Source organism: Lepidothrix coronata, unplaced genomic scaffold (genome assembly GCF_001604755.1).
Source record: "Lepidothrix coronata isolate B3197 unplaced genomic scaffold, Lepidothrix_coronata-1.0 Scaffold17, whole genome shotgun sequence".
NCBI lineage: Eukaryota > Metazoa > Chordata > Aves > Passeriformes > Pipridae > Lepidothrix > Lepidothrix coronata.
Genome location: NW_016690197.1, coordinates 8209153 through 8225432, shown reverse-complemented (window position 1 = coordinate 8225432; position 16280 = coordinate 8209153). Strand labels below are relative to the sequence as shown.

General features: G+C 42.0%; 1 protein-coding gene and 1 long non-coding RNA gene across 3 annotated transcripts in view; one reads left to right on the top strand and one right to left on the bottom strand.

Annotated features, from left to right (window-relative positions):
• LOC108493526 overlaps window positions 1-6168 on the top strand; it is a 16376-nt gene extending 10208 nt beyond the window's left edge. The window contains exon 3 of the long non-coding RNA XR_001873505.1: window positions 6081-6168. This is a non-coding gene — a long non-coding RNA (uncharacterized LOC108493526). The remainder of the gene's footprint in view (window positions 1-6080) is intronic.
• MYOZ1 (myozenin 1) overlaps window positions 1-14489 on the bottom strand; it is a 16913-nt gene extending 2424 nt beyond the window's left edge. Inside the window, exons 1-4 of one of the 2 annotated variants that reach the window (XM_017807066.1) lie at window positions 14330-14444; window positions 12085-12186; window positions 10256-10437; window positions 1472-1706 (exon numbers count right to left, since the gene is read on the bottom strand). In XM_017807066.1, the coding sequence (XP_017662555.1) occupies window positions 1472-1706; window positions 10256-10437; window positions 12085-12160 (493 nt within the window). In that variant the 5' untranslated portion in view covers window positions 12161-12186; window positions 14330-14444. Of the gene's footprint in view, window positions 1-1471; window positions 1707-10255; window positions 10438-12084; window positions 12187-14329 lie in introns of both variants that reach the window. The other variant, XM_017807067.1, reaches the window with a different exon arrangement.
• Window positions 14490-16280: the final 1791 nt, after the last annotated feature.

Here is a 16280-nt window from a genome sequence, read left to right as displayed (position 1 = left end):
CCCTTCCCAAACCTTCCCTTCCCAAACCTTCCCTTCCCAAACCTTCCCAAACCTTCCCTTCCTTTCCCTTTCTCCCAGCTGTGTAATAAAAGCATCAGTTGTGTATCGATATGTAGCACACTTTTAAGATTTTCATCCTTCATAAACCTTAAAACTCCTGAGCAAGGACTTCTGCTTAGCTTGATTAGAGCAGATGAGAATAACAGGTTAATTGAGTTAGCCATTCTGGTGCTTTCACGGTACCATATTTTGCTACTTATGAAGTAAGTGGCAAAGAAGGAACACTATTATCTGAATTTTTCTTCTTTTTATCACACCTTCTTTCTTTGTCTTACTTATTTTCTTCAAACCTTGCCAAATCCTGGGCTTTCCTGCTTTCAAAGAATTGCAGACGTACAAGAATCTAATTTTCACTAAAAAAATAAAAGCTACTACTCCCCTCTTTCTTTGTGAAGTATTTAAACTAAGCAGTTTACAAGAAAATTGATCGCTAGGGTTGAAGAATAAAAGCAGCTGGGACTCATCTCTGCAGTGACAGCTATGGGATGATATTAATCCTCCTCCCTGCACATGGGAAAAGGATAACAATGGAGAAGAATCTCCTATAACAAGACTATAAGAGTCTACACAGATTTCTTTTTCACAAGGATGCCCAGAAATGTAAAAACTGATTTTGATATAAAATACACACTCTTCTAGAATGTCAATTAAAAACTTTGGATTTTACAAGTCATTCATTTGGTCTCTTAAGGCAGTTGTTCCTGGTTCCCAAGCAAATTTGATTTTTGTTGTAAAAACCTATAGGTGCTGTTAAAATAATGATTTCACCTGCTGATTCTCATACAAGGCATTCAATTCTAGAGATTTCTGGTCAAACTAAACTGAGGATAAGATTAGGCAAAGACTAAATTGAAATAAAACTACTTTTACTCATAAAGATATTGCTGCAGTGGACTAGTGGTGATTACCAGATAACTTTTAGAAATATTGCTGTTCCTTTCTGAAGATGATCCAAAAAGTGCTCTTCGTTTAGGTGGAAGCTTTGGTTTGAAATCAGGGCTGAGATACTCAAGACTGATGTGTCAGATCAGACTACTTAGCTAAAGAGCTAATAGTACTATCTCCAGTAGTGGTCGGTGTGAAACCCTTGAAAGGAAAGAGTGCCATACTGGCATGGCATAGCCATGCTGGCAATACTGCTGTATCACCCTTAGGAGCTCAGTAGTTAAATTTCCTATAATTTCTTCAATCCAGTCAAGGGAGGTATTTCTGCTTCCTGCCTACGACTCAGCAACACAGAAGCATGCAAACAAAACCATCAAGCTAGAGGCAGTCCAACTAGACTTTGCAATGGAACTTAGTTTGGAAGAATTCAGGTTTTAGTCAGATTAATTTGCTTGTCCTTAAGAGTAAGGTTGGCGTGAGGTCTGATAGCTTTAGCTATTTCTTGTTCTTTCAGAGAGATACTTGCCTTTCTCAGTACCATTGCCTCCTTCTCCACCACCTCCAGGCGATTTCCCTGCATGCTCCCCTTCGCTGTCTCCAGGGCCTCCTTTGCTTCCAGGCCTAGGAGGGACACCAGGATGCTGCTGCTTACTGGAGCCATGCTGCCCAGCTGTCACTCCTCCTACCATCCGCCCTTGGGCATAGCCATGAGCATCTTCCCCGTAATGCCCTCCCGGTGGGATGAACTTCTGAAAGTGATCCTAAGGCAGGAGAAAAGAGCGTATGGATCCTTGTTACAGGACACGGCCCATTCATGTTTGCAGGGTTGGGTCCCAGAACATGAACTCACGAGTTTCTGTCATCTGAGTAGTTTTTGTGTCTCAGTTACAAAACCAGTGGCAGAACTTTGTGTATGTTATTCTCTCTATCCAGTATAGGAGCAGTTGTGGAACAGCAGCAAGGGCAATGGAAGCACACACACCTCATAGTCATTTTATATGATGAGGGTGAGGAGAGAGATCTGTGTATTGTCCCCAGCAGTGATCAGTATGAAACAGAGGAGGAAGGGAAAGGAAATTTAGCTTCTGCCAGAGCAGGTAAAGGTCCAAACAGAGATACATTGGCTAACCTGTGGGAAAGTAAGCTGGGCAAGAAATAGGAAGTGTTTTCTTGTCAAAGTTAAGATAACCCAACAAAGTCAGCTTGATTATAGTGTGGGAGCTAAGTGTTGCAGAGCCCCTGTGACAACAAAAAAGCCAGGGAGATGTCTACCTGTGTGCCTGTTTTCCATATGTGTGAAGGTCTGAATGGGGAGAAGTATTTACATGTTGAGAAAGACTGAAGAGATAGCAGCCTGAAAAAACAGAAAATACCTTCTGGAGAGCACAAGTGAAAAATGACAAAAAGGAAGAATTTTGTTTGTAGCAGTATGTGCATTAATGAACCAAATTTAACCAGTACCAAGGCAAGAAAGAAAGTTGTACCCATCAGTAAAACTAGGTTGGTCTTATTTTGCTGGCCATCCGCTCTCCCCGGTCCAGGCTGGAAGGCACAATCCCTGCAGTACATAGTGAAAGAGCAAACAGTCCGTGCAGGATTTATAGACCCTGTGGTGCCAGCACAATGAGGACAGCACACAGAAATTTTAATAAATACTTTTGTGGAATAGAAACTGATAGCATATGGTCACAAGATATTTTACTTATCAGTCATAAGTGACATCAAAATTTGACTCCTATCAGACATAAAATGGTGTCTCTTGTGTATTACAGCCCACACAGCTATAGAATACAAGTCACCTGAGTTATATATCACATATGGTCTTTCCTATTGGACTAGAAGATTGGCTGTTAGATGCACAAAGATGCAACAAATACAAATCAATGCAATGGAATGAACCTGTGGTTCCTAATGCTGCAATTCTACTTGCATAAATTAATCTCAGGCAGTCAATGGGAAACCAGAGTGCCAGCTTCAGAGCTGGCTCTCAAAGGGTTAAGGCTTTCTCAGGGCTCTTACACCTAGCACAGTTTAGCAAAAAGAAGCTTTCCAGGCTGTAAACAGGCTTCCAAGGCCAGCTGTTCAGCCAGCTAAAAATAGATGAGAAGTGAAAACCCACAAGGCTCAAGGCAGAATTAGCTAACCCTCCGCTCCCTGTGTCTCCCGCAACAGTGTCCAGGGTTTCACAGCAGGTCACCAGGCTGCAACCCAGGCAGGCAGCCAGCTGCAGGCTGAAGTGGCAGAGCTGGTGCCCCCAGGGCCTTTAGGGACTGTCTGTCCTTCTCCTAGCTGTAGGGAATTCCCTTTTTAGGAACAGAGGAGAAAATGTTCCCCTGAATGTCAGGAAGCACTGACAGCAGAGAGGATTGTGAGCATTAAGCTGTACACAGGAGCTAGCAGGGCAATCTGCTCAATTATGCGTGGGAGCTGTGTAGCTGTAAAAAGGCAAACTGAAAAAAAGGGTATTTTGAGGGCTAGAGGTCAGAATGAGGTTATTCTCAAAATGTTAATATATATGCAAGGTTAATGCTTCTCCTGATTTGCTCAGTACTTTCAGAACAGGATTTGCATCTGTTTTCCTTCAAGTTTCACCCATGCTTTGTGCCTTTCCTGAGAATTAAATGCTTATTTCTCTTTTCCTCTGGTTACTTACATGTGCCCTCCTGAAAAAAAAAGTCACAAAACACCAGCATAACATGAGCTGCAGTAAGATGGGCTGTTTTGATTCTGTTCACAGCAGTATTTGATATGACCAGGGAGGGGCATCAGTGTCATCTGGTGTTATTTTAAATTGCAGTATTATCACTGATAGGAACGAAGTTTCTCTGAAATAGAAGGTCTGCATAAGGAGAGCCGCACCTAAATCTTATTTAGCTGCAAATTAAATTAGTTTGATTGGCTTAGGCTAGTTCATGATTCTTCATGGACCTGCTGGGAAAACTGATCTGCTGAAAGCAGGCATCTCTATTCAGATAGGAAAGACACATTTTCCATGCAATACCCCAGTCTACTCACCTGCTAGGACAAAAGTATAATTTTCTTTAGTTTTGGCCACCACAATAGTTTGTCTTAGCTCAAATTAACAGGAGGCAAAGGGAAATTAATCTTTTTGAAAGATTTTCTGAGACAGCAGAGCTCAGGAATGGCAGCCTCAAGCAGTAGTCTCAACATTGTCAAAGCTGGGTGGGTGCAACTTTGTCTCTGGTACGTAGACCACACCTCTGGTCAGAGTTTTGAAGTGAAATACAGCTTAGAGTTGAGGAGAATACAAGTCTTGGGTCACTGCTTGTGGAGCTTTTCCATGTATGCATATTCACATCATAAAACCAGCCTCTCAGTTAGGGTTGATTGACCCTGTTGGAAGTTCCAGGAGAGAAGCCCAGGAATGTCAGTTGAGAATGCTGATAGCCTTCTCCTGTTGGCTCTGGGGACAGATCACACAGTTCCTCCACAGTAGGTTCCTCCCTGTCTGTGCACTGCTGGAGGTAGTGGATGTTATCAGTCCCTGTGCATCCCTAAATCCACTCTCATGAGAAAACAATTGTCGCACGTTCAAGTGACATGTGGTCCCCTGGGTTGGCTAAACAAATTGGGCTCATGTCTTTGAAGTCCTTAGTTCTAGCAAGAGTCTGATCCTGCAGGCTGAGTGCTTAGATGGACAAATTCTGAGTTCTCTGGAGCATGTGCCTAATAAAAACTAGATAATGAAAGATGATCCAACTGAGCTGAGATCTCTAAGTATGTCAAGGCCCTGACGTCACTCCAGGCAGTCCCCAGGAGAAGACACTATGTGCTCCCCTTCAGCTCCTTGCTGTGCCCTAAAGAAAATGATTGAGGCCACCAAATGTGTTTCTATTTCCACCTCACTGATAAAGAGCTCCCCAAATGTTTGATACCTATGTAGTTACTAACACTTCTGAAGTTACTGGTCTGCGTTCTCTTAGTGGCAGCCACTCAAATGCTCCTTAATGGTGGGATGGGAGATTTAAAATTCAGACACTTGGAGAGTCTCATAGACTGCCCCTGTTTTTATCAGTGTCCACCTCAGTCCTTCATTTGGAATCGCATAACCTTAAACCTACGATTCACTTTAAAAAAAGGATGAAAATAAGAAGCTGCTGAAGTACTAGGCTATGTTTTTTAAAACTTGCTACCCCAAGAGGTACAGCAGGTTGAGCTTTTGCTATTTCCAGGTCTACTTCTGACTTGCTGTTTAATCTTAGGGAAATTATTTTTTGCCTCAGTGCCTGAATGTAGCCATCTAAATAATGGGAATTTTTATCTAATGCTACCCAAAGTTAGATATATCTTATTTGTATATTTTATAATATCTTCGCCACATTTTCTTTGTGGATGAAAGAAACTGTGTTTCAGAATTTTGGTCCAAAGTTTTCTCACAGTGCTCCAACAAGCTGCTGTGGAAAATAAAAGGATCCTTTTTTTCTGTTGTTCTGCTTTTTCCACACCATCACTTCTTGAATAAGAACACATTGAACTCCATGTTCACTCTTACACAGCTTTGGATATAGTTGGGACCTCTAGGTCATCTGCACCAATCCAACTCCAGCCCAGAAAGGCTCATTTTGTTAGATAAGTTAGGTCTCACCCAGCTCACTCCACTTAGGTCATTACCTGAGACTTACAGCTCAGCTTGTAATTATCCTGTAACATTTGTTCAAGAGGTTAAATATTTCCTGCAGAACAGAATTCCTAGAAAAAATGCTTTTCCTGCTGTTTTCCATTTAACCTCACCTCCAGCAATATTGATTGACGTTCTTCTAAGTACATTAAGAGGCAAACAGAACCATCAGTGCATGTTTGTGCAATAAACCAAGTAGCTGCATGGTAACATCTTTGTTTCTCCATCCTTATGTTTTCCTTCACACCCTATTTCATGTCTGGCTATTTAACATGTAAAATGTCTGAGGCAGGTTGGTTATGTACCGCTGTCTGCTGTGAAGCATCACTTTTGGCATTTTAACATAACCTCTTCCATTCTCTTCATGCTACCTCTGCCCACTCCTCTAAGTTCTTTTGCAGCAGCAAAGGGAAAACCAAGTAACTCCCGCCATTATCCAGAAGTACAGTAATCTAATTCTTTAAACCTTTCTCACTTCCTATATTTTGTTTCACAGTTGATGTCAGCTTATCTGAAGAGACCTCTTGACCTGAAGTCCAGCAGAAATTGCCAACATATGTTCAGATTGTTTTCATACAAGCAAAGAAGAAATGGAATGGTACAAGATTGGAAACTGCATTTATTTTAATTTGTGGGTGAGTCTGAGAAAGTATCAAGGTGGGGTTATTTGTTTGTGGGTCTGGGTGTTTTTTGATGTATTACTGCTGGTAATTGTCTATTCAAATATTGGTTATTTCACCTTCGTAATGGTTTTAAATTAAGATCTGATAGTAAAGTGTGAAGAGCAAGGGAAAAGAAAAAGGTCTTCTACATGTAGCCCAAATCAGGCCACAGGTTTTGACTAGCAGAAAGACTATATTTAAGGATCCTCACTGGAAGACAAACAGCAACATCCAAAATACTATGGTTTTGTTTTCCGTTTCCACTTAATGATTAGCAGGAAGGTGTTGGAGAGTTTCCCCTTCTGATAGCAAGATCTTACACAGAGGTTCTCAAAGCAGAGGTGAGACCTTGGAACAAGTTAAGGCAATAGTGAACGAGACTGAAAGGATAGGAAACATCATTTCGCATGATCTCGATGTGTTTGAGGCCAAACAAATTTAGCATTATGAAGGCAAGGTCTGTGAAGTGCTGATCTATTAATTGCTGAACAGTGAAGTGGGATTTAGGAGACCCAAAGATAAGACTGAGACCCTCTCTATGATTTCATGTGACCCGTTCATCTACCCTATGGTTCAATTTCACCATTAAAAAACAAACATAGTAATTTCCTTCATGCTATGGTTGGCCAGATGCTACAGTAATAGAGCACAGAGCAATATGGGGTTTCCTCATGGTCTGTAGTCAATAGTAAATTGCATCTTGCAGCTCCACAATGAAGTTGATAATATCCTCTGAGACATGGAAAGAACCACAGTTTCTGCAACAGAGCAGCACAGCCTGGCATGAGGAGAAGAAATCCTTCTTCTGATTTATTAGACAGGATTCAGAAGAGCCTATCTTCTCCAGCACAGCACCAAACACAAAGGATGTTGCCTGAACTCTCCCTGTTTGCCAGGATACCAGTGTCAAACACAGCCCTCCTTAAAAACCTCCCCTTGTACTGTACTTGTACTTGTACTCCCCTTGTATTTGCAAGAGAAGAGGGTCACAGTATTGAAAACAGCTATTACAGTAGGTAGTGCATTTCATTTCACTCATGTTGGCAATGGTCAGTCCCTTTAACTGTGGGTTTAGCTACCATTTGGCTTTAACTGGATAGGTAGAGCTGCAGCAGTGATCAAGTGGCAGGTTTTCACTTTTACATGGAGGTGTCTGACGTTCCAGCATACACAATATATGTTTTCTCTGCTAAAAATAAGGAGAGTTATCTGATTGTCCAGTGTGATTGTTTGGCTGGAGGAGAAGGAGGAGGAGAGAAGCAAGAGGGTGGATCAATGACACATGACTGCTGAGATCTTCTCCCTTGTGTGGAATGTTTATGGCTACAGCACAGGCTATTCTGGAACCCCTTTTATGGTTTGGATTTATTTTTAATAACCTTTCTCTTTGTGGTTTTTTTTTTTAATATTACATTACCTTGCTGTTAAACTTTTTTTGTGGGAAAGAAACAATCCATACTTCATCCCAGACCTGTCTTGCTCTGCTTTGCTAAGTGTGTCCCAAGAATATTTTAAGACAGGTAAGAAATCTGTGATATAAAAGCAGAAAACCCACCCCCAGCTTCAAAACCCTTCACTGTCCCACAGCCATAAGGACACAAGGACATCTTTGGGATGGGGAGCAAAGAACATGGAAATTATTTGAGAGAGGGAAGTAACCAGATGTAGCAGTAGGACTTCTTTACTCTGCCATTATCTTCTTCACACAGTTCCCTTGTGTTTAAGCTTTCTTTTCTGCATCTTGCCTTTGAGCAGATGCAGGAGAAAGAAAGAAAAGGAACAGAAAGCTATCAGGTATTGCAATCAAAAGGCCTTCCTGATGAAAGTTATTTGTTGCTAAGGTCAGGTGCTGTCCTGATGGTTTGAAAGATAACAGGCCACAGATCTGTTGCCTTTACCTGCCCAAGAACAACCAGCTCTCCGAGAGATGACTCACTTGCTGCGACTGCTCAGCTTTTCTTCGCGCTGCTCTGACTGCCAGCAAAGGTGCTAACTTGTGCTGGCTGTGCTGATGGGAATTGTTACCCACAGAGGCAATGGATGCAACCTGCCAGAGTCCTTGCACAGAGCACATGGGGCAGCCAGAAAATGGTAACAATTATGTTTGTGATCCTGCTAAGCTGGGCACAAGTGAGGGCTGTAGGGCAGATCGAAGTCTTCCTGCACTGACTAATGGAGATTTTTTTTATCTGTACTATGAATGTGGAGAGAAAATAGCCCTGAAAGTGAAACACGGAGGATTTTAAAGCTGAGTGCCAGCTGCTGTTTGGAGACCATGTTCTCATACAGCAAAGCCATAAAGAAAATACTAGGCTCGCAAGGGTCTTTTCTAACCCCGAAGACATTTATCCATGGCACAGGATCTTACAGTCATGCTCAAAGAGCTTGGGAGCAGGGGTGTTCCTACAGAACAGAGGGAGAGATTCACTGCAGAAAGGGTACGGAATAATAGTCAGGTACAGATGAATAAAGTAGGAAAAACAGCTAACAAAAAAGAGGCAGTCGTCATCAGCCTTTGGAATGTTAGTCATGATGGGACTCTGTACATGTCCAGTTTTGAGTCAGTTTGTTACAGCTTATTTGCTTTGTATTGTTCTGATTGGACATTCTTTAGTGACACCCTCACATTTTCGAGAGCTTGGATTTCAGCCTTTTCATTCCGTCGCTTTATTATTTTCTCACTCCTCCTCACTACAGCAGATTCTGACATGTGAACTTGGCCTTCATATGGCTTAGGAGCTCTGAAATTGCCGAGTATTTATAAAAATAGCATGCACTTCTCTAAAATATTAATCTGGAGAGTCCAAAGTTCAACACACCATTCATTCTCACATCCTTTCTAGGAAATAACTTGCCGAAGAGATAAACTACCTAAAGCATAAAGAGATGAAGAAGCTGCCCAAAGTCTAACATCACCAGATATGCTTGCTATATTTCTGGTCTGTCATCACTCATCTGTAACCTGACCTACTGTTGTAATTTTAATGACTTGGTTTTTTTTATCAGGCATCTTTCCACATTCTGATTTCCAAATTGTCATTTTTAGGAGTGAACTTATTTACTTATTGCTGCTTTTGAAAACATCAGAGGGCTAAAAACAAACGTGTTTCTGTTTCGCAAAACATTTTCCTCAGCTTGGCTTTTATTATTTTCCTCAAGTTTCCTTGGACTAAAAAATAGATGCCATAAAGGGGTAAAATGACACCAAATGAATTTTAAAGAATCAGAAGATGAGGTGCTACGTCAAAATGCATATAAACCTGAAACACTTTCCATTTGTTTTACTGAACTCCTGACAATCATGTGTTAGGAGAGTTTAATTTGTAAAAGTTTAGGTATCCTTAGAAGACTTTACACCAACAACTAACGGTAGAGAGAAGTTCAAAGATTAAATAACAGTAGTAGCTCATGGGAAAGGGAAAACAAAGAAATGTTTATGTTTATGTTTATACATCATATCTGAAAGGAAAATATTCTAGAAGAAAACAAACTTGGCTTCTAGCAAATTAACTGAAGATATTGCAGAGTCAGGTTAGAGGTTTCTGGCAGAAATTTCACTTGTGGAACTTGCAGAAATGAACAGAGGACTCAGTCCAGCAGAAAGCATGAAAGTATCCTAGACTAATAATATAACTGCATCTACTTGAGCTGAAGTCAGACCTGGATGAATCACTGCCATCATGCAAAGAAGAAATGGAATGGGTACAAAACTAATTAGCCCTGCTCTGAGGTCTGAACACCTGCCAAACATGCAGTCCTCCTCCATCACTCGGTACTGAATTTTCTCATGCTTCTGCATATGTGATACCAAATATTTGCCAGAGGAAACTAATGCTGTTGCCAAAAGGAAATAAAACTTGTGTGTTTATATAATTTCAGCTTTTTCCTTCACTTCTTTGCTAGTAGATCCTCCCTGGCCTATGCACATATAGAGGAGAGCTTGCACACATTCCATTCCTGTTTCCCCTGGGTGTATGGAATAGCTTTTTAGTTTTAATCTCCAACCTACCACGGAGTTGTCGGTGAAGGCATCAGGGTTATTCTCATAAATGAACTTCTCCACTCTCAGCTGACGTAATTTGAACATCTTGGATCCTTTGTTAGTGAGGAGAGAAAGCTCTTCTAGCATCACATCTCTGGGGATGCTGATCTTCTTCCCCAAGTTCAGCTTGGACACCTCTTGTGGCATGTCTACAAGACATATGCAATGGGACACTTTAGGAAGTGCTCTGGTCCACATCTCTTGTCTATTGCTTCATAGCATCAGTAGTGACTTCAGAGCACCCAAATTCTCTTCTAAATTAAGTTTTTAGGAAATGAGCTATGCACCAAGGTTTTACATTGATGCCAGTTTGGATATAGATGTTTGGGATTTACTCTGAATTGCAAGCAAGGCAAATCTGCAGCGATGAATTGCATAGAGGTGGAGCTAGATGGATGTGTCCCACAATCTGAAGCATCTCAGTCAGTGCAGCAGGATTCCTTAGTACTGCCTCAAAATGCACCACTGCCTCATGTGGTTACTGCATTGCACTCACCTCCTCCCCCTGCAATTAAATGAGTGGCAGTCAGCTCTTCAGATTGGGCTGGCATACAATAAATAAAGAGAACTCTGGTGTGCTTCGATTTAAACATTATCCTGGAGCCATGGCAAGATTCAGTGTTATTATATCTTTTTGTTTATTTGTTTTAGGGAGAATTTTTAAAGGGGAAAGTGGTAGAAATTCTCTTCAAGTTTTAATATGCTGGTTATTCAATAAGTACTTTTCCATTTAATTTGGTACCACCAATTCACCATCAAAGCAATGGATTTAAACACTTTCAGTGTAAAAATTTTGCAGAAATGCAGTTAAAGTTTTTCATTTGGAAACATGCAACTTTTCCTTGGCTTTGTTTTTTGTTTTGTTTTGGGTTTTTTTTGTATTAACTAAGGTTAAGACCACTTCTCATTGACAACAGAGAATGAATCTCCATCCTTAAACTGCTATAGAATTTGTATAAAGCCCATTCATTTTATTAGACATTCTCAGAAGAATTTTATTGTTTTTTAAAGCCAATTTTATATAGCACTATTTCACAGCACAGGAGGAAATGCCCTTTAACCGAAAATTGGATTTTTACCTGCTTGTTTACTTGAGTAAAGGATTAAGGGCAAATAGAAAAATATATACCTGTACCCTACCAGAGAAGTTTCTACAGCCATTTTTGGGGGCTGAAGAAAGAACACCATTGAATTATTACTTTTTTAACCTCTAAAAATCTTCCCCATGCTGGTAAAAGTAAAGAGAAGATAAGGATATCACAGTTATTTAAGTCACCCTCCCCAATACACATGTATTCTGTAGAAAGAAAAATATCCCAGGTTAAATTTTTTCTACTCTATTAACCTCTCTAAGAGACCTTGTCTTTCTCAGCAAATGGGTGCTAGAATAAAAGGAATTCTCTCACATAGAGGAAAAGAAATAAGAGACAAAGGTTATAAGAGAGAGAACAACAAAGAGTATAACTAGGCACCACAATATTGATTCCTGTAAAAGATCATGTTCTCTTCCCTTTCACACTTGTGTGCACTCAAATTAATGCTGTAGGAGAATATGGGTTTACAGTGTGTGATGTAGATCAACATTTGACCTGAGTGTGTGCAATGCTTTTCAACTGTAAGGTAGAAAATGTATATGGTTGAAGGCTGGGCTTTAGTAATATTTGTGGCTCTGCCTGCTATATGTTCACTGCATGTCTTGCTGTGAGAGTTCAGTGAGACAAGGTGTGAAATTTTAAAGGCTGAAATTCAGGTTGAAATCCAGACAATTCTTAGTTGTGCAGTTCTGCGTATCTTACCTTCGTGTGTCAGCTTCCCAATGAGTTTAGTGGACTTTTTCCTTTTAAGAGGAGCAGGAGTCCCTGCAAGGGGCATTCCCACAAAGAGTTCTCTGCTTTGCTCTAAACACACAAGGAAATGGAGAATGAAACACTGGAAAGGTATTTCTTGCCTTCCTTTAGTTGCCATCTACAGGCAAAAGATACACAGCCTTCATTTCACACACAGGTTCTTTTCTATCCCTTCCACATGATGGAGCTAGTGAATGGTATCCTCCCATACAGAATATCATAGGCAGGCTGTTGTGGTGTTCTCTGGAAACTTAGCATTGTGACACAAATTACGGTAGCAGATCGCAGCAGAAGCATTGCCAAGGTGCCATATAGCATTGGCATCCAAAAGATGCATTTTAATTGCAGCATGGCAGTCTCCCAGAATCCACGTGTGCCATCAGGGTACTCTGTTACCATTTTGTGCTGCAGTAACAGACTGTCACTTTGAAATACAATGTTGTAACACCATGCAGTTATCATTAGATGGTAATATATATTTTTGTATGAAGATTTCAGATCTGTCCATGGTTATTGGGAGCACTTTGAATAACGTGCAAGTGTGGTTTGGATATTTAGGTAGTCCTATTAGAATTAGAATAGGTATTCAGGAAGCCTCTAGACTGCAAGTTTGGAACAGAAAAAAAAAGAAAGAAACAAACCAAAATTCTAAGTACTTCTGTCTTTTATGACTGCTACTCTTTTGTTACAGAAGGGCTAGAGGAAGAAAGCACAGGAAAACTTGTTAAAGGAAAAGTTGTTCACCCAATTTGTTTGAAGTCACTTGCACCTGTATCTTATGTATGGATCTTATTCCATATCATTGTGAAGGAGGAAAGAGGAGAAGAAGCAGATTTTTTTCTGGTACAGTGTTCCCCATCCCTAGATGGGATGAGAAATCTGTGTGGAAAGTCAGGGAAAATCAGGAGAAATCTCAGCAATTCCATTTCAGCAGCTTCTCAGAGTCCTTCTTCGGGGTTATCACACATAATTTAAGTATGACAAATGTCTTGCCTTCACTTCAACACTGTCCATGCCCAAACACCAGCATAAAAGGGACAGATCCTCACCTAATACAAGGCAATACAATACCAAAAAAAATGAGCGAAGACCCACTGGCTTCAGCAGCAGCAATAACTAACCACCTCTGCCCCTGTGATCCTTTGTACTCTTGTTGCTTAAAATTTCAGAACTGAAAATATTGAATTGTGAGTTATATTTTAAAACTACCAAGCAAACAGCTGGAACTAGGAATTTGTACACTGCCTTTGTTGTGATCAAGACATTTTTATCTCCTGTGTATTCTGCAGTTTCATTCATCCATTGCTTCTTTTGCAACATGATTTTCATGTGATGAGGTGGTGATAACTGCTAAAGGAAGCCCAGCCACAGCAAAACAGCTCCAATCACACTGGCAGATACTCCCTTGGATTAGTTTTTCTTTCAGATTTGCAAGCTTTTCCTTGTACTGAGATGCTGCCTATGCAGTTCACATCATAAACGAGCCCATACTGGGGTATTCCCAAAGCAAGCGTGAGCAGGTGCAGCCATAAAGCACGCGCTGCACATTCTCCTCGAGCAGCCAGACATCTGCTTGGCTATATAAAAGAATCAGGCCCTGCTTGACAGGAAAGGGGCAGTGCTGCCAGGAGACAGCAGGGGTGGGAGGTTACAGTCCCTCTGATGGGTCCTAGGACTGGCAAAACAGAGGGAAATCATCTGTATGCCCCAAACGTGGACTCCCTGGGACAAGGCAGAAATGGCTGGCCCTGCTGGGGAGCTGTGCTCCTCTAACACGTCCATTCCCAAGGAGCAGTGAGGACAAGTCCATCCTATTCTGCTGTCCTTCTTTACTAATTCAGCAGGACTGAGGAGTGAGAAACCTGCTGCATGCAATTGGTCTAGCATAAGGAAAGGGGCAGCAGCCTCTCTCTATGGACAGGGTCCAGAGCTACACCGGTACTCCTGCTCTTTCAGCCCTCCCACCACAGGGAGGCTGCTGGAGCCTCAGTCCCCATCCTCCCCACTATCCCTTACATAAAACCAGGGCCACGATTATCCTTTTCTCCCTGAGCTCTATCCCTTTGTTCAATTCCTCTGTCTTTTTCTGCATTGGCCTCTGCAGAAGTCATTTCCTTGTTTTGGCTGCAAACCAAACCACTCTTTACCCCCTCCAGCACCTGCTCTACACTATTTTGCTGCCCAGTCAACTCACCTCAGGTTTGCAGTGCCAGGCTCAAACCAGCTCACGCACCTGTCCCAGAGCTCAGCAGTGGGCTGCTTCCTCCCGGCCCGTCCCTGGGTGCTGCTGGGGAGGCTTGTCCAGCAGCCCCTCTCTCCCAGGTTGCCTGGGTGCAGGCAAGCTCTGCCCAGCACAAAGTGCTGATGCGAAGTGCTGTGAATTTGACTCCCGAGGGCTGCTCGCACAGGCATCCTGCAGTTATTAATAGCCAATGGCCCAGAGGGCAGAGTCTCAGATAGCACCGCTGCCATCCCTGAGGAGAGGGGAAAAGAAAAGGTTGCTCCTCAGGTCTCCTGCAGTCACTGTCTCAGCACACAGGAAGACCAGGCTGTCTGTAGGTGCCTCACTTCTTCCTCCTCTCTGTTCAAATCAACATGCTGTTCCCCTTCCTCCTCCTATTGCTTTTTGATGCAATTCATAAAATCTTCTCAATATCCTGTTTGTCAGTAATGTCTCAAAAGCTATCTTGGGTCTTGCTCTTTTACACCTTCCTTCTGCCCCTTCCTCAGTCATTCAGCCCAGTGTCCTCTAGGCTGTCATACATGATTCCTAAAATGCATCAGTAAATACAGAAGCAAAATAATTGTATGCATGAAACAAGAAGTAATAGGAAAACCACAAAGTCTAGAAAGCTATTTACAGAGTTCTAGGAAGTAGCTATGTAATGTGTATGGGAAACCAAGCTTAATCAAATAGCAAGGAAACTAATTTCCTGATTAATGACAGAAATAGGGTTGATTATCTGCATTTGGTGCAGCTTTGTACGTGCAAATGACCCTCCTTAGCTCCTGTTCATTATGAGGTGACTCTCCCTCTTTTCCCCCCTACCCAGCTGGGTTCTGGTTTTAGCATGAAGGTAACAGATCTCATTTCATTGGATTACTCAAAGATGCACATTTTTCATCTTCTGAATAAAGCAGAAATCCTGCAGAAAACATTGTCTTCCTATTTCACACTGAAAGACTGGATTCCTATTGGATCAAAATCAAGTCATCCACTGAATAATCCTAGAGTCTAGTGGGGGGGGGAACCAAAACACGATTGTGATTGTAGTAGAAAATAATATGCACAGAGGATTGCAAGCAAAGTTGATATAAAGGAACATCAGGAGACAGCCGGTTTCCTTTTTCCCTAGATTTTGCTGTTGGTTTTGCCTGCACTAAACGCATAGAAAACTTCCCACTGTGATAAGTGTGTTGAAAGCACAAAGTGTTAACCCCCAGTACTGTTTGGAAGGTCCTGTAGAAGGCTGCTGTAACATACCTATGGGGGTAATCAGTCTTCATACCCTGCTTGGAGTCAGGGCACATATGACAATCTCCTGGCCCGAAGTTTCCCATTTTCCTCTTGCTTACGTCCACGTAACCACTATGAATACCTTACATTGTGCCTACTTCATAGCTCTCATTCTCCCTCATTCATATCTACTGTAAAAGCATGATGTAAGCTTTCCACTATCCAAAAGAGCGCTGCGTCCTTCACTGAGCCCAGCTGATACACCGGAATGATGTCCAGCACGGATCCTGCCCTCACACTCCCGTGCTGGTGATTGGGGAGTAAATCCCTGGAACAGTGCCAGTGTAAAACAGGTGCAGGGGATAGCACAATTGAACTGTAAATACCCACTGCTCTGGGCACCGTCACAGAGCTTCAGGCCTAGTGAAGGCATTTACATCTGCACAGAGCTGGAGGGTGTCAAATGCTACCATCACAACTGACCATCTGTCCGAACATCACACCCACTCTGCACAAGTGCAGGAGGCCATGCAGGAGCAGGTCTCTTAGTGTTGGCCAAGCCCTGCTAACTGCAGGTTGTACAAGGAGGAATACCTTTTGTCCACATTCTCTCTCTGAGATTGGTTTAGCACCATGCTGGGCATTTGGCCGGAGTGCGCAGTCCTTGCTGTGACATGCAGTTGTGCTC